Here is a 23,075-nt window from a genome sequence, read left to right as displayed (position 1 = left end):
GTCCATATTCAGATATATTTTGCATTATACTATTGATTAAAAATGTTATTTGTCAATTAACTGCAAATTTACAGGCTTTGCGAGAGTTTTCCTGTAACGGACTACAAAGTCTGTCCTGTGAATAACGTCACTTTCACAGATTCCGCGACGCTGAGCCATGGGATTTGTAGTTCTAAAGCGCTACAGTTATACTGCTCTGTAAAATGCTCTGCTCTCTGTTGTACTGTATTTTAGGCTTGGGTGCTTATATGCCAGCAGAATGTCGTTTCACAGCCGACGTTCCTGCCTTGAGTGATTTTTAATCTGTTGTCAAAAATGCGGGCAAATAAAAAAGCAATTGAAATGTTTTAAACACCACCAGCAGATGGCGGAGGGTTGCACTTTCAATGCGCGTAAGCAGAAATTTGGGGCGCTGCCGCCATCTAGCGACGGGAATCGCACGTTACATTAGTTTATGGGACTTGTTTCTATGGCAACACATGGTGTTCATCAGAAATGGTCGGGTCGCTTCCAGACAGGTGCTGGTGAGAAACACTTCATTTGCGTGACTGTAAAGTTATTATTATTATTTTTAAACAAGTTATTTGCAACTAAAACAGTTTACATTAGATTTAGTCTAGCTAACGTTAAGTCTAGTTAAACCCAAAGAGCCGTACTTGGCTAGGTTAGCTCTTAGCTTGGCGTTCATCCTCCGGTTTAGAACCCGGACAGGCTCTGGGCCATGGACAGGGGTCCGGGAGGTCAGAGTGCTGCTGTCCTGCAGCAGGTTGACCAGTTTTGGTCTATTTTGGATGAAATGTCACTGAATGATCCTGGAGCTTATAAAATGTTTATCGACCGCCAGCTGCGTGAGGGAGCGGAGTATTTGTCGCCCCCCGAGCCGCACTGCTGCCTCCGCGCATCTCTACAGGTACAGTAAAAAGTACTTTTCCTTCAAAAATCCAAATAACTTGAATCAGGGGGGAAATTTAGGGCAAGAAACCTCTAAAAGTGGAATTTCACGTTTTTGTTTGCAAACGTTTAATTGTACAGCTAAATTGTTAAGATATAAACAAAATTGTGTGGTTTAAAGTGAAATGGTCCGTTTTAGTCAGTGGAGGACAGTAACTGAGTAAATGTAATTGGTTACTGTACTTAAGTTTTTTTTTTCGTGTATCTGTACTTTACTTAAGTTTTTCCATTCTGGGCGACTTTTTCCTTTCACTCCACTACATTTCAGAGTCTAATATCCGACTTTTTCCTCCACTACATTCTGAGAAATCTGTCATTCCTTTTGGTTTCTGTGTGTATAAAAACGTAACATGTCAAAACAAAAGAAGAGCAAAGCCAGAGAACCAATCAGGGCCCAGCAGTCACTTTGTTTAGAGCTGGTTTTGACCTGTTGGTCATACCGACCCAGTGCAGCACACGGTTCAACGTCAGCGCAGCAGCGTAAAGTTTGGGAGCACATGCGTCTATAAATGATGAACTAACCTAACTTTGTGTAAATAGAGCACAATATAGAAATATGTCCACATATGCAGTCGAGACTGACGCGGCTTTTTTCTGAATTCATACAAACAATTTGATTTTATAGTAAATTAGTTTGGGCTGGTTTATGTTTATGAACAGACGCCTACAGATCAAGGAGCTCATCTGTGATCCTGAGTTTAAAGCCAGTTTTTATTCAACTTAAACTTGGAACTAAGTTGTAAATAAATCTGAAACTGAAACTTTGCTTGTGTGTAAAAAGTGATTTCAGAGCCACTCGGTTCTCCCTGATGGAAACTGTTTACCTTCAGTGTTTTGTGCTTCTGATCATTTTAATAGACGTCAGCGTCACTAATTAATGACGTTCTATTAAAAGACTGGTTTACCAAGAGAGACGCTGGAGGACTTTCACCTGAAATGAGTTCATGAAGCCAGTCTGGTTATAAAAATGATAACAGGACATCAGAGCCAGAATTACTCTTTTAGTACTTTTACTTCATACTTAAGTACATTTGAAGGTAAATACTTTAGTACTTTTACTCAAGTGGAGGTCTAAAGGGAGGAACTTCTACTTTTACTGGATTTTTTTTTACCTTGGGGGTCTCTACTTTAACTCAAGTACATGATTTGTGTACTTTGTCCACCTCTGGTTTTAGGGAAGGTAGTTAAGTCAGAGATGTCCACAGTGGTGGTGATAGGAACCAGATGTCCAAAGTGTTGTGTGAAAATACACAAAATACCGTTGAATACATTTTACTGTCTGGTATATAGTTCTGAGTTGAATTTGTATTCCGCTATGTTCATTTCAAGCATTAGCGAATGAAGCTTTAACATGCCAAAAGCAAGTGATACACTTGATACCCTGTGAAAATGCAGTGGGGATTTGATTTTGTGTGAGAGTCGTCTCATCGAATGCATACGTGCTTAATGCAAAGTATAATGCAAAACACAGACATCAGTACCATTTAGAGATATCTATATTTATTAAAACTACATTCAAAAATGTATTTAATAAATAGTTTGGAATGTATTTTTTCAATATGGGTTTATCCCTTAGAATTAAACAGGCTTTTTTTTGTTACTGGTCCTTTAAGACTGATATATGTAAATGAACCCTGCTCTGATTGGCTGTATGGTACCTACCCTTGTCTAGTGCCAAGACCACCCCTGCTCACAGAAAGCAGTACTACATGAAATTAGAAATATGCTGCAGATGTTTTTGTAAGACAGTTTTATGATAGAGTTGGGCATAAAATGGTTGGTATGGCATAGTGGGTAACTTCTCTGCCTTCCATGCTGTAGGCTGGGGTTCAGTCTCCACCTAGGTAAACACCCTACACTGTACCAATAAGAGGCCTTGGCACCACCTTGGCCAAAAAAAAAAGTGTCAAATTGAAAGTCGGTCTGGATGCCACAAATGTTTATGTTTTTTTTTTGCATAGAGAAATCTGATTTTTTAAACATTTGTTTCTCTTTAAACCACACATATCAGTGATTGAGTTATGCACACCTTTTGAAACATTGGTAGCAATTTAGAACTGCAGTTTATTCTAAAATAAAATTCTTAGTCTGAAGTCAGGCTTTAAAGCCAAAGGCAATTGCAAAGCAGTCCAGGAGCTAAACCAGCAGAGCATTATAAATTAGTAACTAAATGTTAATGACTAAAATGTAACTGAGTAGATTTCATTCCTCTCAAAAGCACTTCAGCAGATATACAACTATTATCATTTGAAAATACTCTGGAAAGGACAACAAAAAACTTTTACTTGAGTAAATGTAACTACTTCATACCCTAGTGGTCCATATGTGGGCCCACATTTCAGTTCTTTACCTTTAAAACTACAAAATGTATGTATTGGTTTGAAAGTATGTAGAGTAGCTACAGCATAACAAGGCTTTAGGTTAGTAACCACACAATAAGGGTTAAGGTTTGTGTGATTGTTTCCAGAAGCCAGAAGAAGGAATACTGTATGTGAACTTGTGTGGATGGAAACGAGTGCCAGCTCCCACTTCTTCTACGCAGCCTCTTCCTGTGTGTGGCGGAAGACTGGAAACGGTTTCTGAAGAGAATGGTACAGCTCATCTTCTGTCATCTCCTAATCCAAGATCCTAAAGCCTAATCATCCACAGGTTTGGCCTATGAGGGGCATTGCTTAAAGATAACTTTAAGAGACACTTTTTTAATCCCACAAACGGGGAAATTTCACCTCCACATTTAACCCCTCTGTGAAGTGAAACACCACATACACACTAGTGAATACACACACACTAGGGGGAAGCGAGCACACTTGCCCAGAGCAGTGGGCAGCCCTATCCATGGCACCTGGGGAGCAGTTGGGGGTTAGGTGTCTTGCTCAAGGGCACTTCACTCACGGACTGTCTGTGCTGGGGATTGAACCGGCAACCTTCCGGTCACAGGGCCAGTTCCCTAACCTCCAGCCCACGACTGCCCCAAAAACACAGCACCCCGTTTGGCAAGGACGGGCCAGACCACCTCCGATCTGTCATGTGAGTCAGAGCGGGATTTGAACCATCGCCCAAGCCAACGGACACGAAGTTAGTGCCGCCTCTCAACTGCGCCACCAGGGGCCAAGGAAAAATAGACTAATAATATAATTGCTATAATTGATCTCAGTACCTCGTGTCGGGGAATATAACAGCACCGTAACTGTACCATTGAAATTATATTTTCTAAGATATACTGACTCCACACACTCCATCTCGTCTCCAGGCTTTATTTTATTGTTCTGTTTTAAAACATTAGGTTATGATAAGATACAAATGTGTACTGTAAATATGTACCTGGATAAAAATATTTAAGGTGCACAACTGGACCTTAAAACAACTGTTGTACCTTTGAAGGAACATTTAAATTGTTTGTACCTTGATAGATGAAAAATGTACCTGCACAGTAGCTTCATATCTAACATGCCTTTTTTCCAGAAAATTACTATATAGTGGATGTGGCCTTAAACCCAGAGGTTCTTCAGAGGGCAGAGGGAGACACACAGGAGAAAGAGCAGATACACCTACTGGCTCTGAGCTTCATTCAGCAGCACCACAACCTGAATCTGTCTAAACACTTCACTGTCACTAAAGGCAAACTAAAGGGCAGCGTACAGAATGTGAAAAGTCGGCTTATGGCACCACCTCAGTCCAAATTCAGCAGCCCGAACCCACAAACAGAGTCTGGTAAGTGACAGTTGTGTGCACTTCCAATCATTTTGCTCAGTGAGACGTTGCCACCAATTACGGTTTTATTTAGATGAAAACGGAAGTGTTTGCATTTGCTTCCAAGAGAAGGCTTCTCAGTGGGCAGTAATATTGAATGCTATTACCTCTTTCCTCAGCCACCTCACTTATTCAGCAGATCTCCTCACTGCGAATGGAAGAGACTAAAGAAGACTCCACCATTCATCTGAGTGTGGGGCAGGAGGAAGGCAGAGCGCAGCCAGGCCTGATTGAGGTGATCTGTAGTACAGAGTCAGCCCAGCCTCAGCTGCCCAAGCACCAGTTCACGGTGTGTGCAGAGACAGGCGACTCGAGCAGGAGCTTAAAGCTGAGTGTGGAGCTGCCTGGAGTACGCTCCGTCTCCCAGTGCGAACTCAGCATTACCCAGGTAATGCCACTACATCTGCTTCACTGCATCTGAGGGGATGCTTATTTCACCATTTGAAATAAAAGTTGGAGAGAAGTGATTCAAGATGATCACTAAACTCTTAGTGATCCTCAAATTGCATATACATAAAAATGCATAGCCGTTATCATTCATAGGTTCTTCCTATCCAGTAGTGCATTCTTTCACAGGTACAATGTTTATAGTTATAGTTTCCAGTCATTGAGCTGTGTGTCGAGATTTTAACATACTCATATGCAGTCAGTGTCAGTGGTATGGTGTATTCTGGTGGCTTGATTTAAAAGAATGATAGTACAGATGTAGAGTACTGTGCAAATATTAGGCACCACTCTCATTTTAAAAGCTGTCAAAACAGCCAGTGAGTACAAGTTATTAATTTTTCAGTATCACGGAAAAAAAGCAGAAAAATATATTTAACAGAAAATTAACCAGAAGCTGCAATAACTAAATAAAATGTCTCAATTTTTAGTATTTAATGTGTCCACAGTTTGCCTTTATTAAAGCTTCCAATCTTTTCTGTTTCTTGCTTTCAGTTTTTCAAAGAAATCTAAAAGGATGTTTTCCCGTCCTCTCCCTTACTTGTAAACAGTTCCAAATTTCGGTCTAAGAAGTTAGTTGCATTTTCTGCGCCTTATTATCCAAATAATCCCCATTACAAATTTAGACTTATAGACTTTGGTGCTTTAGTGCAACTTCACATTCTTCTCAGTATCCTTTTCTTATTAACAGCTACTTGACAGCTACACATGCTCAAAGATGAATGTTTTAGGCGCTGTTTATGTGATGGAGTTTTGGAGGTCTTCCTGATCTTGTACAGTTTCTAGGAGTCCTGTAACTTTCTCTGTAACTCTGTAACAAGTTTTGGAGATTCATTTAATTTCACTTATTTTTCTTTATCTTCGTTCTTCCTTATGCAAGTGGTTTTTGTTATATCTGTTCTCAGAAATATCTCCTTTTACATTTTAGATGCACATGAGAGAGAAGGTAAGGTATGCCTGGGTTAGGTCTTGTGTAGATGTGGAACATGATGTTAGTGACTCCTTTTGTTAGCAGGACACAGCTGAAGCACATGGGCTTTGAGATTGGAAGGATGGAAGAGTAAAAGTGGCAGTAGATACACAAAAGTAAAGAGTGGGCAAATTAAATACTGCTAGATTTGATATTATACTTAGTGTTGGAGGCCTTTGTGTAACTTTCTGTTAAATATACCTTCTGCTGTTTTTCTGAAAGTAAAAAAAATGATCAACTTGTACTGGACATTAAATAAACTAAACGGTGGTCTCTGTCTTTTATGCAGTGCTGTTGATTTAGTAAGATATTTTGACTAACACAATATATTTCTCTGTTTAAAGGATGACATTCTGCTGAAAGTGGAGGAAATGTATTATCTCCATCTTCAGTTCCCTGAGCGTGTCAATGAAGAGTCTTGTTGTGCATCATACAACAAAAAGAAACACGTGTTGACTGTTACAGCATCTGTACTGTAAACTCAACAAGAAGATTCTCAAAACCCCCTCAAGTGCATGTACTCCTCTTCAGCTCCACAGTAACCTCACTGTGCAGATCATCAAGAGTGTCTCGTGACGTGTTCCTTGAGCTAAGAATGTCCTAATTAGAAAAACCCAATTACGTTACAGTTTTTGCACCATTGCACAAACTGAACGTTGCATTTTCCACATTGTGAGATATGTTTTTAGTAACACATATTGATAAATGAACAAAAATATAAAACTTGGTCGACTCAAGTTGTTCATGGAACACTTTTACTAAAAAAGTGGACAAATACTGGATGCATTTGATTTCAACACTGAACAGACATGCATACTCTACAGAAAAGAGCAATATTTTCAAAAAGCACATTTTTATATTCAAATAATACAAATTTTACAAATAAGGTGGTCCCATCTCTCCCAGCTTCTGGTTTCAAACGACAGCCAGCAAGTCTGTCTATGGAATCACTTGGAACAGTTTTAAACGAATAATCTATTACCATGAATAGAGTCAACAAGAAAATCCAGCAAGACATTGTGAACTGTGACCTGAAACACACATGGCAACACTCTATGTTCATTACAAGTCTTTTGGCAACTAATAAACTCATTCCTTGACAAGTACCTATTTTCTTTTTAATATACAGTGTAATTGTGTTCTTTAATAAAACACTCTTTTCTAAACTTATAAAGATTTTTTTTACAGAAAAATGAAATACAGATCATAGTACCAATACAGTCAAAGCAATGTCCAGAGTTATTTAGCTGAAAACAGTTCTTAGAATCAGTTCTCACACAAAAAGTGAACACACTACAAACTCGCCTTGGCAAGATATGAAATGACGTGGTGCAGTTTCTTCAAAGCGGAGAGGTGCTGGGGTATTTACACGAGCCAAATGAACATACTGAAGTGATGACAGTCCCCAGATCACTTTGGCTGCACTTCAGTCTTCAGTTACCTGCCCTCACCGTGGTCTTCCTCTACCCAGGCAACTATCTTCCCCTCCCATCCAGGTATTATAGCATCATCCTGGAACACCTGATAAATAGAAGATAAACAGGGCAGGGCACCACTTGGTGAGGCCATATAGGTCATATAGGCCCACTGTATGAACAGTTACAGACTGTAACCCATCTGCTGTCATTCACAGCTTCTTAGCCATCCTCATTTATCATCCAGCAGTGGAGCATTCTCACCATACCAGTGAGACTTATCAGTACAGGTATCAGGCACAGTGCTGTTGATGGGGGTTCCAGCTAGGAGCAGATTTACCCCTAGATAGATTGGACTCTATCCATCACACAGTACCACCAGGCTTTTCCTTGGGCTCCCTGTTACGGATGGCTGTGCCATTAATGCTGTTTGAGCTCATGAGTCTCCTGATGTTGAGTTGAATGCTTAGACAGTTTCAGCACTCATGAGCCCGATTGCTTCAAATAAGCAAGAAACATGGCTAATTTAAAATTTGAATTTCATTGAACGTCAGAGAACAACTTTACACAACAATTGTCACGGTTGGCTCCTCCCAGTCCTGTCCATGTGCTCATGTTTTGGTTTTGTAACTCCGCCCCTGATTGTTATCACCTGTCCCTCATTGTTCCGTGTATTTAAGCCCTGTGTTTGCCCCTTCCGTTTGCCAGTCTTTGTACCTTTGTATCGTGTCTTTGTACCTGGTCTTCGTTTGTGTTGATTCTTGTGATGTCTTACCCTAAGTCTGTACGTGTCGGCTCTCTGACCCTGGAATGTTCTGACTACGACCCTGGATTTGCCCCTAATAAATCTCGCTTATCTCAGCGTGTGCGTCCGCCTCCTCGCTCCTCGTTACAACAATACAGATTGTTGTTTCGTTAAACAACAATTTTGAAGTTCATAATATTTAGGTCAGCCACAAATCATTTAAATCTCAGCGTAAATTAAACCGTTGGATATTGACTAATATCGGATATTGTTTCTGACTAAGTATTTATGTGTTCGTAATACTAAGGCAGACTATCAACTAAGCTTTTATTTTGTTAACAAAAATGTGCTATATTGAAGCAAATTTTGGGGCTTCTGAGTGGCACAGCAGAGTAAAAATTCACCTCACCATCAGGAGACTGTGAGGTCAAACCCCAACCCTCAGTCAACAGGAACTAGGACCTCAAGAGGAAATGCCTCCATTCAACAGCATTGTCCCTTTTTTTGATTAGGCACGTTAGTAATATCTATTATTTGTGTTTGAATACAACCTTTGTCTATTTTTTAATCAACAAAAGATTCATCATTTGTCATAAAACAAAAACGTCGGATGCTGATAGCTAGTTTGATTGGATGAATTTCAAAAGGCAAGACTCAAAAATCAAGCAGATGAGAAAAGTTGTGATGAAAAAACATCATTAGTAAAAAAACTGTATTCTATATTGTTTACCTAAGTGTGAAGAATGTGATTTGGGAGAACTTTTGACTAAACTAAGAAGGAAGGATTTTGCTATGTTTACATTTTTGGTGCAAAGTGAAACTGCATGCGGAACATCCCAGCCAGTACATCCAAGACAATTTCTGCAAATCTCTGAGAAACTACTAACCTCCTCCTTCACTGTTCCAAACTCTGGATCAAGAGACTTGAAGTGATATCTGAAACTGCCACGTCTGTCCACTGCGGCTTTGAAATCCTGAAGTGTGACCTCACCAAGTCTGCCAAAAGATACAAGTTATTCAGAATGATAGACAGAATACGGAAGGGGCTATAATGTGTCTCATTACCGTTACTCATACTGATACCTTTTAGGGATGTTGACTAGGAAAGGCGTGAGGGAGCGGTCTGTGAAGTAAAGTACTTTGGTTGAGGCTGATGCGCTGAGCACGGGGCTGCTGTGAGAATGGGCTATCTCTGCAACAACCACATGCAAAAACAGTTCAGCACACTCTTCTGTTAGAACAAGTTTCATAATATAACCGGTTTAAAACACCTCACTGGAAGTAGGTGGCCATGATTCTCGATCCGTATGATTGGCTCGTCGTCCTGGAGATTTGGTTGAGCCCTGTGGTCAAACACAATTTGAGATTTGTTGCACACATGTAAACATTTTTTCCTGCTTAAACTGATTATGGACAATGGCTGAGGATCAGGTGGAGTTTTCTTCACATACCTTCCCGTCCTGCCTCTTCTTTGAGTCATTGGCATGGAGACGGTCCATCAGGCTGCCCACGCCCTGCTCCAGCGTGTCCAGCGTGTGATGCTGGGGGTCATGACCACTGAAGCTGTTCCTCAGACTGCGCAGAGCGTCTCGCACCAGCTGCAGTTCATCACCCTGACGCACACGTATACACGAACATTAGAGGTAAAAATTCCACCACTGTCTAGGGGCAAAAATTCCAAACATTCCCTGTCAGCTAACCGTGAAAACTAACAGTCAGAAACAACTGGTGACTCACCATTCCATGTGAAAAGGGTAAAGAAGATGTCTCCATCATGTGACTGTAGCCATTGTTCTCACAACCAGGCAACTGGAACAAAAGAGGCATCAAAATGTGACTTATTAGGACACAGAGCACGAATCACCATCCTATTGTGCTGTGAATGTTTGACATGAAGCTTCAGAGTAATTGCTCCCTCTAGCGGTAACTGTGAGTGCAGTAAACCTCTGAACCTCAGTGAACTACAGCCAGTCCATCTGCAATCTCAGATTCAACCAACCCTTGCAATATTTGCAAACACTCCCAAATGTGTCCCATCACTACATACTTTGTGTTGAACATATAATTGTTGCCACAATTATTGTAAGCATGCATCTTTTGCCCACCATGCCAGAAAGCCATGGACAACACAGAGATGATCACATTTACTACCGAATAATTCAGCTAAAGACAAGGCAAGGCTTGCTCTTTTTGGGTAGGTTGGATAGCCGTTCCCCTCTCCACATCACTCAGTGCAATGCCAGCCAGTGCAGGCATCTGTTAGCTGACATAACAGAACTGGACAAATAGTGTAATATACAGTAAAATACTACAGTAATACTGTTTACACTGGTTCTGCACTTTACCGTATGGTGACTGTTTTCACTGAGTTTGCGCAGCGACTCGTCCAGTTTAGCCTGCTGCTGTTGAAGTTGTTTGTCCTTCTGAGCGATTTCTTTCTATGAGAGGAAAAAAAAATCTTCCACTTTAATAAGTGTTGATAAGGCGCTGTACAATCAAAGCATGAATCTAGATTCAAAATTTTTTAAATGACAAAAACAAGACTTACTTTGCAGTCGCTCAGCAGTTTCTCTCGATCGCTCAGCTTTCTTTGCAGTTCCACCTGGGAACAAAGCCTGCTTATACAAACTGTATATAAACATGCATTCATAAACTGTACATGAACTTTCATGCACATGTTCTTCTGTTAGAGCATCTGAACAGATTTCAATGTACTTTTATTATTACAAATCATTCTCTGAGTAAGTGATGTTTAAGGTGCAGTTTTACTTACATTCTGCCCTGCTAGCTCCTCTCTGGCCATGCTGGACCGAAGCAGCTCCTGTTTGAGCTGCAGCACTGAGTCCTCCTGTACTGACATGCGCTGCTGCAGAGCATCCTGGGGAGGCAGGTGGTTAGATCCAACAAAGGGGTTAATTTGATCAGGCTATACACCTGCAGTTCTGCAAAACTGCTGAAGAGCTACTGATCGGTTGATGTTGCGCAGTGAGTAAAACTGTTGCCCTCCATGCAGCACACTGAGCTTCAGTTCCCACTTTGGCAAACACAACTCACTATACTAGTGAGAGTCCTTGAGTCCTCTTTGGGGGCAGTCATGGGCTGGAGGTTAGGGAACTGACCCTGTGACCGGAAGGTTGCCGGTTTGATCCCCAGCACCAAGAGTCCATGACTGAGGTGTCTTTGAGCAAGACACCTAACCCCCAACTGCTCCCTGGGCACCGTGGATTGGGCTGCCAACTGTTCCGGGCAAGTGTGCTCACTGCCCCCTAGTGTGTGTGTCTATTCACTAGTGTGTATGTGGTGTTTCACTTCATGGATGGGTTAAATACGGAGGTGGAATTTCCCTGTTTGTTGGTTTTTAATAAAGTATCACTTAACTAACATTACATTTGTCTACCTCTGTAATATAATTCAGTTGTAAGTCACTCTGGAAAGAAATGTCTGTAAAATATAATAATGTATAATAATAAATGTAAATACACGGTTGTACAAAGTAGTAGCATACTTTCTCAACACATGATAATAATATATTAATAATTAAATGAATAATGCATGCAATACATGAAAGCATTGCTTCTGCAATAAGCATTCATTTTATATCACTCTAGAAGATTTAGGCGTCATCTGCCCTGGCTTACCTTAACGGCCTGAAGGTTGCGTGCCTCTTGCTTGTATCTCAGCAGCTCTCTCTGAAAGACACATGTTAAATCCCTTGTCCTTAGCATCTGCTCAGTCATTCAGCTGCTACTAAAAGCTCAAATCCTCTTCATTTACACTCACCTTCAGATCCAGTGACTCCTCCATGCTCTGATCAAGACGACTACGGATTAATATCTAGAAGGAGGAAGAAGATGAACCATCATGTGCAACTCTCCAACGGATTCCACAAAATTTATAGACAAATGATTTATCACAGTGAAATCATAATTATTCCAACCATATGACAAACAGGTGAATTACCAGCTGCTGCTCTGCATTGGAGACATTGTCTCCAAACAGAGGTGCTGCTTGCTCATCTTCAGGCAGTGACCCATGAAGCAGCAAAGCCTGGATAAAGAAACAAGAAGCGACAAACTCGGGTTCGAAAGTATGTCAGAATGGCAGGCTGAGTGTAGAGGTCATGCTGTGCACATATGCTGTTGGACCAACACGGATGTCCAAACAACAGCTATCATGTGATCATCCTTGGACGTGATTTAGCGATTAGGCTAATCTGCTTCTTAAAGTCGTATCTCCCCTTTTCACCCATCCATCATTAACATCAACTTCCCACCTTCTCTTTTGCTGCGCAGTTCAATTCTGTTCAATTCAGTTAAATTTCTGTTCACCAGTATTATAGATTTGGCCAAGTAATTAATGTGTTTTTAAAATTAGGCCCAATAAAACTGTAAAATGTCCAAAAAAAACTGACAGGCTCAGAGCTGATAATAAAAATGACTTTTTATTAATATTACTCCTTTTTATATAGTAGCACTAATGCTTGGCTATTTCATTTTCACACACCACACCCAAAATATTTGCATTCCAAAACCCCAAATATCTGGAACAAAAAAAAATATTTATTATTTTATATGCAAGGTCTAAATTTGATATATTTCTATGTAAGGTCTTTAGGTTGCGATAGTGCAGGGACCAATATGGTCAAAATGAATTCTCAAATGTATCTATTATATATCAAAGTGTATTATACACCAGAATGTATCAAACCCAGTTTGAGATTATATCTGTCCTAGGCAAAAAGGCCTTAAATATGTGTTCTAGTGAGAATGTATGTGACAAATTTGCTGTATCAGATATCTCCAGTAGGCCTACTTGTATTTCTAGTGGTTTAAGAAATAAAATCTGTTTTTTTTTCCTCAATTTGAGACTTAAGAAATATGTTAAGAAATTGTGTTCTTCAAAAATTCCTTTAGAATTATTTAAACTTCTTGACAGAAAACCCTGTAAAACTGCAACATTGACACTGCAGTCAATGCCTCACAGCGTTCACTTAAGGCTTCTGAAGTTGATAAGTTGGCAAGCCAGCTATCAAAGTTGTATTTATGTTTCCATCTTTGTAGGGAATGTACTCACATTATGACACACTTTACTCCTCTGCCATATACTGTATGTGATATCTTACAACACTGAGCAAATAGACTGAAGGTTAAAGGCTAACAGTTCAATAGCCTGAGACTATATAAGACAATATTTATAAATATTTCTTGAGAAGTGCACTTAAGGACAATGGGCAGTTTTCAAGAAATGTACCAATGTTTTCTTATTGGAGATTTGTTCTTGGGTAAGAACAGAATCTATACACACTAAAGAGTCACACAAACAATCATGGAGTTTAAGAACACATCACAAATCTGACTTTTGACTTTTTATTAGGACCTTTCTCAAGAAAAGATTCAAGAAAAAAGTAGGAACATATTGTTGACTGAGGCCCACTATTTTGAAGATCTCAGTATTTGTATAAAGATCCTTCATAAGTCTTTTCACCTTCACCGTCTGATTTTTGTGAATCTGGCCTCTGAATGCCAAGCTCACCTGAAGCCTTGACACCATCTTCCTGGTCTCCTGCATCTCCTTCTCCAGCTGCTCCTGCTGGGCACACAGCTGCTCTTCCCAGGAGCTCGCATCCCCTGTTCCAGCATGCTCTGGGCCTGGAGTTGGCTCATTTACTGAGGATTTTCCTGCATCTTCTGGAATGAGAGAGAAATGGGCCTTGGAGAAGGAATGGCTGAGAAAGGCAAGCAGCAGAACGAAGGTGATTTATGATTTACCCTGATACTCAACTTACCTTTGATGCTCTGCGGTTGCTCTGTGTGGTTTCCCACAGTCTCAGCCTGCTCTTCAGACTGGGCGATGATGTACTCCTCTTTGGGGGTGTGTGTAGGGCTGGATGAGCTTAGACTGTGAAGGTGAATCAAGTGAGCAGTGAGAACCAATAACTGACCCGCTGAAGTATATTACGTCACAAATGTAACTTTTAACACAGAACGACATCTTTTCAGTTCTCATTGAATTATTTAGATGTGACACAGCCCTCGCTAGTCTAATGATGAGTCTAGAGAGATAGATTGAGATGGTAGCCCTGAATATTATATGACGGCTCTATGCTTTCACATGGCTAATCAGTCTATCACCAGTGCTCTTACAAAACATGAACTCCACTCCCATGTGGGTTTTGTCTTCCAAACCACAGTGATATGTGCTGCCAAAGCATTCCACAGAAATATGCAACCATAAGCTTTCAATAGATGTGAAATGGGAGGGCCCTTCAAATACCCCTAAAACACCTCAAGCTATGGCTCAGAAATGGTAATGTGATCTTATGAGACCACATTGTCAAACTGACTTTTCCATTCAAAACAAGGTTGAAAGTTGAAGAGTTGGAGACTGGAGAGTTGGTGGAATTAGATACATAAAATCTACAAATCTTGTCTGATAACATAATTCTAATAATCAGCAGCAAAGGGCACTATTTTTGAGCTTGGGTTGAATAACAGAAAAAACACTGATCTTACATTTCCACCCCTATATGCAGTCACTTCATGAGGCACAGTATTATATTATTTTATCTCTTCTCACCAGAGTGAAAATAACAAGAAAGGCACGTCAGATAATGGCATACTAATTCAGAGATAAACAACTTTTGACTGAACGACTTCAGCTGCATTCCATTCCACAGGGTCCCAAAGCAACACTGTTGTATTGCCTACACACAGGGTGTCAGTTAAGTGAGCTGCTTTCGGAACGTCCTACAGCGTCATAATCAAGCATGCATCTTTAAAAGACGTGCAATGACGGATGGGTAAACTTTTCTGCAGCTTCCTGTGAAGTGATAAACCACTGTTCACTCCCTGTGCACTTTGAAGTTCCCTTGCGATTGGAAATGTTCACTACCTGTGTTTTGGAATCACCCATCAAATGCCTGAATAACCTTCACAGTACACTTAGCAGGGAACGACGAGGGCGATTGGAGTGCGCCTTTAGTATCCTCTCTGAGGAATTTTACTACACTTCAAGTCAGTGTTGTAGACATAGAGGTGCTGATCACAGTTGCTAAGAAACCCAGACTGGCATCACCAGGCCACAGTAGAAGGCAAGCAGCAGACACTGCATGCTCACTTCTTGTCTGACAACTGAACCTTTTTTATTAACAGTCTTATCTAGATTAAGGTTAAAGGGGCCCCAAAACATATTTGGACGCAATTTAAAATTACATTTGTTTCAGAAAAAAACACTTTTAGCACAACAGCAAGCAGGTGGTAGGCTCAGTGTGTGGTACTGTAAAGCACAGAGGTGGAAAGTTAAAGGCTGGGGCTGTATTTCTTGCAATGGTGTGCATGGGCTTGTGTTTATTGGTGGGCTCGTGAACTCAGACGTGTACAAAGGCATTGCGGATGCAGACCTTGAAAGAATACTCTGAACAACAGGAAATAACAGTCTTGGAATGGTCTGTTTAAAACAAATGCCACGTGATTTGACATTTTACTTCCTAAAACAACAAACTTAATACATTTTTAGACTATAGCATAAAGTGTCCCAATATTTTTGGACCAACTGTTTGCTATTTCAGTGTAAAACAAGCTTCAGCTTTTATGTTTTGCCTTAAAATTAATAAACAAAAAGAAAAAAATGTCTGGTCCATGTTCCAGTGCTGAGCTCTGTCAAAGCCTGTCATCCCCACATTAGTAAACTAATTCTATGTTTTGAGGCCGGTCCAAGTAACCAGCAGCCAGTGGCCTATTTTATCAGGCATATAATGAATCTGCTGTCAGAGATGTTAGAAGGAATGTACTGCCTCTGCACTTCGTGAACACTGAACGAAAATGAATCACATGACCTGTCAATGCAGTCTACTCTTTACCTATTATGAGCCGCTGGCACGGAGCCCTGTATAGCAGTCCCATCCCTCTTAAGTGTCATTATCCTGTCATACTTACTGTATCTACAGGAATCAAGGGTAAGATTCAGCATAGGATTCTAATAAGAACAGATGGATGAGCAGCACTGATCATTCTAGATGCAATGGTTAGCGGTTGCTAGGCAATTCTACTTGGGCAGAAACACCCATCACACTCATGGAGGCTCACACTGAAGCACACAGCTCATCCTTAGGAGAAGAATGAAGAATCTTAAGCCTGTTTCACACCTGACAAAGCCCAGCATGCCCATCAGATTAACACGATGTAGCAAAACTGACGGAGAACAACACTACACCATAAGGTTAGCAGTTGAAAATGGACACTACATGATGGAGACTGTGTCTGTTTGCTGTATTGTCTGGAATGGAGTATGCGGCGAGAGGACGAGAGACAGAGAGAGAGAGAGAGAGAGAGAGAGAGAGATACAGAGAGGGAAAGAAGAAGAAAGGTTCACAAGTCAAGAACTGAAAGTGAGGAATTTCATTCATACCATTTCATTGGTTTGGCTCCCATGCTGCTAGCTGTTCTCTTAACCTCCCATGCTGGTCCTCCTGTTCAATTTGTGGCGTGTACTGGAGCGAAGGGGCAGGACCATAGCAAACAGAGTGGCCACGTTAAAAAGGGTGTGCACACAACAAAAGCAGCCTGCATGGGGCAATCAACTCTGGTCCAGCAGCGATGGGGAGCAGCCCCCAGCTTCAGTATCTCAATCAACTAGAACACAAATCCAAATCTCTGCTTGTTTGGCAAGATCTCCAGAATGGGACGGCCCAGTGGAGCCTAAAGACCCCGACTAAATCCTTTCCAGCATGTTCAGTCAGCATTTGCTTGTCTCCCGGGATAAGAAGTATGAGGCATTCCCATTTTCATTTCCAAGACATAACAAGACAGAAGAGAGGAACGGAGTGGTATGCCATCCCCTCCGCCTGCTGAATCCTGCCTGTTTCTTCAAGCACACTGCTTACAAAATCGTGCAAGCCCTCGCCTTTGAGCAGATTTGTTGTTCTCTGAGGTTAGTCAGAGAGATTTTTTCTCCCACAACCTCCCCATGTCTCCCTCTCTCTCTCTCTCCCCCTCCCTCCCTCCCTCCCTCCTTGGTCGTCCCCCTCCCTTGTTCCTGTTTGAGCACAGACGGCTCAGCCCTGGTGTGTTTACCCTCCCCCCTCCGCCTCCGTCTCCTCCTTCTCACCCCTCCCTCACCCACCAAGCAGCTCCCACCGAGGGTCTGGGAAGGGGGGCTGTGGGGGGATGTAGTGGAAAAAGCTTCCACCAGGGTGGAGGGTTGGGTATGAGCACTGAGCATCTCCTATTTGCTAAAATTAATGAGTACATTTTCAATTGTCTGAATAAGAGCTAAGAGAATTACTACAGTGGTACCTTCATTCGTATCATTCATTCCGAACGTTCCACCAAGAATCAAGTTCTACTGCATCAGTTCCTAGCCAGCTTTACAACAGCACTAGACTAGCAAAAACGGTCATAAGCAATGCCCATATGCCATTAAGTTATGCCCTGATCCTCTCAGATAACACGTTGTGTGGATACAACAAGCACTAACAGGTGCCCTTTTTTAGGAAGAAATTAAACAAGGATGGCAGTCAAGCTAAAATGCATCGATTTAATTCACATAGGCAGATAAAAAGCATCAAAGTGTGTAAAGAACTATCTAGAGAAAATACATTAACCTAGTAATGATGCTGAGATAGTTATAAAGCCTCTTTTTGCATGCCTCCTTGCAGCCTTATCATTCCATATTTTTCATTTATTTAATTAAATAAAATATTTTCCCCATTACTTTGCTAGTTGGTAGCAAGCAATGAGGAGTAGAAGAGGAGGGGTGAGATACCCTGCTGTAAAAACTATACACACCTCTCCACAAAGAAGGCCACGCTGAGATAAAATAGACGGCTTATTAACAAATCATATAAAACTCGCACAGTCTTACATAAACTCGCACAATATTAAATAGTACTGAAAAACTATAAAAACATTTTCGCACATGTTGAAAATAATCCAAAGAATATTTGGTCAATAACTGCAACCTTAGAATAATTTGGCCTATTAATGTTTATTTGCCCAAAAACACCAACAAACGGCAAGAAGTGCCAATAAATAACGAATACGATTGTGATTTTATATACATCAGTGTGTTAGCTCACTATTTCCAAAGCTCTCCTTGAGGAACTCTAGTATTTACAGTTACCAACCAATACGTGCTTCAGCTAATCAGTGCTTCATTAAATTAAATCAGGTGCTGCTGACAGTATTGAACATTTGGGGCAGTCGTGGGCTGGAGGTTAGGGAACTGTGACCGGAAGGTTGCTGGTTCAATCCCCAGGGCCGACAGCACGCGACTGAGGTGTCCTTGAGCAAGACACCTAACCCCCAATTGCTCCCCGGGCGCCATGGATAGGGCTGCCCACCGCTCCGGGCAAGTGTGCTCACTGCCCCCTAGTGTGTGTGTCTATTCACTAGTGTGTATGTGGTGTTTCACTTAACTTAACTTAAAGCAGTATAGTGGCTGGTGTTTAGAGAGAAGTCGGACACCAAATGCTCTTCTAAATGTATTCTTCCCATCTGTATTCTTTGCCTGTATTATTCTAAACACATTAACTTACAACAACAACAAAATATTCTTCTTGTTTTAATGTGTTTATCTATTATAGTTGATATATATTTTTTATCTATCATTTCATGTTACGTAGTGTTTTACTTGCTACCAAGTTAAGCATGTCTATATTTACCCCCACCACCACCACCCCCACCCCCCGCCGACCCAGGAAGATAACTGGCTTAGAGAAAGTGTGTGTGGGTATGTACATTTAATTGCAGTCAAATATTTTGGTGTTACAGTTCATTTGTTGTGGAGGTGTGACTGCATCATTATTCACATTCAATTTCACTGATAAAAGCCAGTGAGCGAATGGCATTTTCTGCTGAGACAGCATGAAACTGTCCTCATAAAGTGCTTCAACCAAGAACAAGAGCTAAAAATAATGTTGGAGGGAGTCTTCTCTTATTGTAAAAAGGGAATCATCCTGCTCTCTTGACTCCTTTCTCATTTTACACAGAAGTCATTTTCACCGAGTACCTGTACAATGTCAGGTTTGTTTCCATGGTAACTTGGAAGACAAGAGGTCTGCTGATATTATACAGGAAAGGCAGCATTTGTGTCCATTTCTAGCCTTTCCATAACTCCACATCGTTTGATTCATTCCAGTCAAAAACAGCTGTTAGTTTATCCATTTTTCAGCATCAAGGAAAATAATACAAAACATATATAACAGAAAAAAATACAGAAGCCTAAATGTACTAAACATGAAGCTAAATATACTTTCACTTTTCAGTATTTAGTGTGTTCAGTCTTTGCCTTTTTTACAGCCCCAATTCTTTTTGAGAGTCCTGTTTTCAGTTTTAGAAGTTGGTTTTATTTTCTGCTTCTCGCAATCCAAATAATCCCAAACACATTCAGTGATGTTAAGGTCTAGACTCTTTCTTTTTTGCCTATGTTCGTTTTCTCTGTAACAGCTTCTTGGAAGCTACACGTCCTTTCAGACTCACAGCATTGCGTTGTCTTTTCACAGTAGAAGGATGGACAAAAACACTTGTGGATTGTTTTCAGAAGCAAGAGTGTGGGTGGATCTCTAAAAGGCGAAAACTTGGAAAATGAATAACTTGTACCCCATTACCATTTTGACTAGAAATTACAAGTAAAGGGTGGTCTCTGAGTTTTGCACAGTACTGTACATGAAGTGGTATGAGACTTGTGGCTGGGTAGATGTGCTACTGCCAGGTGGGAAGGTCCTTTTATCCTGGCTGATTCACAGTGGATCACCCATCTTGCTGAGGGCTGCAATCCCACTCGCTTTTGGGGGGCTTCAAATTATCTTTCTGCCTGAGTTCTCCATTGATGCAGTGCCGAGTGGAAGCAGACTGCATCCGGCTGTGTCCTGAACTAGGCCACTCAATCCGGAATCCCCTGGCACTTTCCTCCGCCGGGGTTCTGGCCAAATTCACGGAAGGCTTCAGGCGAAAGCATTCCAACCTAGCCAAACAAAAATCATTCCCAGCTTGTGAGCTGAGAGGAATCAGCAGTATTCAAATCCCTGAGAGTAATCCGGGGTTCTGTATGTGAATGACCTCAGGGTGGCTACGTCCTCATGGGGTGATGTAGTAGTTTTGCATCAGGGCAAGTCAGAGGGCAGAGGGGAAGAGAGCTACACAAACACTTTACCTCATTACTGGATGCAGATTCGTGGGTGGGTGTATAGTTGGCATGAACTTGGAGATGGGAGTATAAATATGGGCCTGGGCAGGGGCATGAGCTGCACATCCACAAGAGCCATCAACCATCAACCATCAAGTCCACTTGGAGGAGATATAATGGACATAGCAATCCAGAAACCCTGGTCCCGTCGGCCTTACTTTCCAGGTTTCTTCCCTTTCCGGATCTTTGATCAGCACTTCGGGGAGCAGTGGGACAGTGAATTTTTCGCACCCTTCTATGCCATGTTCTACTATCGGCCTTATTTCTGGCGCTATCCAAACTGGTGGGACGGTGGCATGTCGGAGGTAAGAGAGGTCTTCACAGTAGCATCTGTCTGATAACCATGCGATGTGTTTAAAATGAACAGTCAGTCTTTTCAATCTAAGTACAAAATATTTGTAAAATAAGGGCAAGCTATTTATTATTTCAGTCTTGATTGTGAGATGTTTTGCTGTACGATATGCCAGGCATTTTACGCTCTGATATGCAGGTTAGAATGGATAGGGACCGCTTTATAATCAACCTGGATGTGAAGCACTTCTCTCCTGAAGAGCTGTCAGTCAAGGTCAACGATGAGTATGTCGAGATTCATGGCAAACATGAGGACCGACAGGTAATAGAATACACATGTTCTAACACCTCACACAATACGTGCATCCCTAAACTGTGTGTTTTAAGTATGTAGATGCTGACTAAAACATACCTATATAATATAGTATAGATTTTGGTCATTGGTGCTGACCAGAATACTTGGAACCCAATATATGTTACAGTGTGATTTGCTTTAGTATCAGAAATGCCAGAAAGGGGTCCATCAGTTACAAGTTAGATTTTCAGAAGAGGCTAAACATCTGTTTATGCAGCCTACAGCAGTTTAGCCACGCCTGTTCACAATGATTTTATAATAAGTGATTTGGCCTGGGCTACTTTTTGAATGAGCTACAATTCAGGGTAGCCAATCAGATACAAACTCGTTTATGTACATCAGTCTTAAAAGCACAGTAAAGAGAGGTTGAAAATGGCCATGTAAAAATGAATGATGATTGTTTTTGGTTTATAAATCCACACAAATGTTACAGGTGGACCTTAAGGGGAAAATGCTTCTTTAAAGGACGTGTATTCTGAAGGCAGCTGGTTTAGCTTGTATAGTCCTCCTCTCAGCCACTAATTCTCTTCCATCATGATTAAACATTACCACAACACCTAAAAGAAGGCAGCATTTTTAAAAGTATTGATCCTGTAAACTCATAGTATTCGGTTAATTATCTTGTTCTCCAGTAACTGCTATGACTTATTCACTAGCCTCTATGAAAGCTCTATGCAAGATGCACAGTTATGAAAGTCTGGCGCAAAAGTCTGGACACTTATATTTCCTTAGAGTTTGGGGATGAATCCTTACAAGATGGGGGACAAACGTCTATTTGTGAGAAGTGTCATTGCCATTCCTTCACAGGACGAGCATGGCTATGTGGCGAGGGAGTTCTTTAGGAAGTATAAGATGCCATCGGGAGTGGACCCTGGGGCCTTCACCTCCTGCCTGTCTTTCGAGGGAGTGATGTGCATCTCTGCTCCCCGGAACCTGCAGGACATCCCTGAGCGCAGCATCCCCATCACCTGCGAAGAAAAGCCCGCTGCACCGAAGTAACTCGACCCATGTGGAAGCTGCACCCCTCCCCTGCCTCCGCGCTCACACCTCCTCCCATCAACCCACGAGACCATGACCTACAGAAACAAACATAGCCTGCACGCTTTCAAGTGCAACACCTGTGAACTGACCACAGTTTCAGTGTAACAGTCTTTAAATCTAAAATATGGTTAAGCTAGAACTAAACCACAGTACATCAGTGAAGAAACATGCACTTTAGATCAATGCAATGTCTCTCAGCTTTATAACCAGCCTTATATATTTATAGTCTTCAGTCTGAGACTGCCTATTTAATCATGCGGTGGTGATGAATGGTTATGACCATAGCCTTGAGAGCAGGCTGTAGATGAAAAGGTGAAACGACAGAGCATTTGAAGAAGCCTATAATGATGCCATGATGTTGCAGTGAGAGAAATCTGGCAAGTTCACTGTCCTATTTGCTTGTACAAGACAGGTTTGACATCATTGTACCATGTCAATACTAAGTGATAACTGGGACCCAATATATGTTCCACGCTGTGAATTACTATAGTGTCAGAAATGGTGTGGGGGTCTTTGTATGCATGTGACTTTGTATGTCTATTGGAGATGATGTTGGAAGATGGCATTCAGACACTTTCTGTAAGTCTATGTTCTACGAATAAGTCAGATAAACTATGGTCCGGGCTAGAGTATTGGCCAAATAACAAAAACAAGTTAGGTCTTCAGAAAAGGGTTAAACAATAGGTCATTTGACACCAGAATGTGAGGGTTTTGATGGATTTGGACTACTGGGGGGCAGGGGGGTGACTGTTCATCCCTTTTTTCTCTGCTGTCACACAATCATTATTCTTTAGATTCTCTATTTTCCTTACCTCCAAATGTGACATTAGGACTTCTATGTAACTGTCCCTGGCATCAGTGGCAGTGGCTAACCACAGCATGTCTTATTAAAGGAACTGAAATCTGAAAATGTCTGTTTTTGCTTTGACT

The 23,075-nt window shown here is 41.3% G+C and overlaps 3 protein-coding genes across 7 annotated transcripts; 2 read left to right on the top strand and 1 right to left on the bottom strand.

The window, feature by feature from the left end:
• Window positions 1–110: 110 nt before the first annotated feature.
• On the top strand, window positions 111–7,384 carry pih1d2 (PIH1 domain containing 2). 5 transcript variants are annotated; one of them, XM_017713036.2, is made up of 6 exons: window positions 111–518; window positions 845–910; window positions 3,419–3,542; window positions 4,414–4,662; window positions 4,821–5,089; window positions 6,460–7,384. In XM_017713036.2, the coding sequence occupies exons 1-6, from the start codon at window positions 387–389 to the stop codon at window positions 6,592–6,594; spliced, it is 975 nt and encodes a 324-aa protein (XP_017568525.2). In that variant the 5' UTR covers window positions 111–386; the 3' UTR covers window positions 6,595–7,384. The 5 variants fall into 5 exon arrangements, with proteins under 5 accessions (XP_017568525.2, XP_037402715.1, XP_017568524.2 ...); XM_037546818.1 differs by having other exon boundaries at window positions 111–524; window positions 3,422–3,542; XM_017713035.2 differs by having other exon boundaries at window positions 111–524.
• On the bottom strand, window positions 6,983–17,250 carry dixdc1a (DIX domain containing 1a). Its single transcript, XM_017713031.2, has 15 exons — window positions 16,682–17,250; window positions 14,061–14,173; window positions 13,808–13,962; window positions 12,236–12,322; window positions 12,056–12,109; window positions 11,914–11,964; window positions 11,049–11,153; window positions 10,824–10,877; window positions 10,621–10,713; window positions 10,013–10,084; window positions 9,727–9,888; window positions 9,552–9,618; window positions 9,359–9,467; window positions 9,163–9,271; window positions 6,983–7,636 (listed from the first exon to the last, which is right to left on the bottom strand). The coding sequence occupies exons 1-15, from the start codon at window positions 16,702–16,704 to the stop codon at window positions 7,553–7,555; spliced, it is 1,338 nt and encodes a 445-aa protein (XP_017568520.1). The 5' UTR covers window positions 16,705–17,250; the 3' UTR covers window positions 6,983–7,552.
• A 2,367-nt stretch (window positions 17,251–19,617) lies between these two features.
• On the top strand, window positions 19,618–23,055 carry cryaba (crystallin, alpha B, a). Its single transcript, XM_017713037.2, has 3 exons — window positions 19,618–20,763; window positions 20,949–21,071; window positions 21,912–23,055. The coding sequence occupies exons 1-3, from the start codon at window positions 20,437–20,439 to the stop codon at window positions 22,101–22,103; spliced, it is 642 nt and encodes a 213-aa protein (XP_017568526.1). The 5' UTR covers window positions 19,618–20,436; the 3' UTR covers window positions 22,104–23,055.
• Window positions 23,056–23,075: the final 20 nt, after the last annotated feature.

The sequence above is a fragment of the Pygocentrus nattereri genome, chromosome 17 (genome assembly GCF_015220715.1).
Source record: "Pygocentrus nattereri isolate fPygNat1 chromosome 17, fPygNat1.pri, whole genome shotgun sequence".
NCBI lineage: Eukaryota > Metazoa > Chordata > Actinopteri > Characiformes > Serrasalmidae > Pygocentrus > Pygocentrus nattereri.
Note: the sequence above shows the minus strand (reverse complement) of the source record. Positions and strands in the feature narration are given on the sequence as shown.

Excerpts from the sequence above, each read along its gene's own strand:
- dixdc1a (XM_017713031.2), bottom strand. The coding sequence starts at position 16,704 with ATGGGAGCCAAACCAATGAAATG. Across the intron at positions 12,110-12,235 it reads CCAATGCAGAGCAGCAGCTG|ATATTAATCCGTAGTCGTCT; the intron begins GTAATTCACCTG and ends TCCTCCTTCTAG. Across the intron at positions 9,619-9,726 it reads AGAAGAGGCAGGACGGGAAG|GGCTCAACCAAATCTCCAGG; the intron begins GTATGTGAAGAA and ends GTTTGACCACAG.
- pih1d2 (XM_017713035.2), top strand. The coding sequence starts at position 387 with ATGCGCGTAAGCAGAAATTTGGGGCGCTGCCGCCATCTAGCGACGGGA. Across the intron at positions 911-3,418 it reads GCCTCCGCGCATCTCTACAG|AAGCCAGAAGAAGGAATACT; the intron begins GTACAGTAAAAA and ends GATTGTTTCCAG. Across the intron at positions 5,090-6,459 it reads GCGAACTCAGCATTACCCAG|GATGACATTCTGCTGAAAGT; the intron begins GTAATGCCACTA and ends CTCTGTTTAAAG.
- cryaba (XM_017713037.2), top strand. The coding sequence starts at position 20,437 with ATGCAGATTCGTGGGTGGGTGTATAGTTGGCATGAACTTGGAGATGGG. Across the intron at positions 20,764-20,948 it reads GGGACGGTGGCATGTCGGAG|GTTAGAATGGATAGGGACCG; the intron begins GTAAGAGAGGTC and ends TCTGATATGCAG. Across the intron at positions 21,072-21,911 it reads GCAAACATGAGGACCGACAG|GACGAGCATGGCTATGTGGC; the intron begins GTAATAGAATAC and ends ATTCCTTCACAG.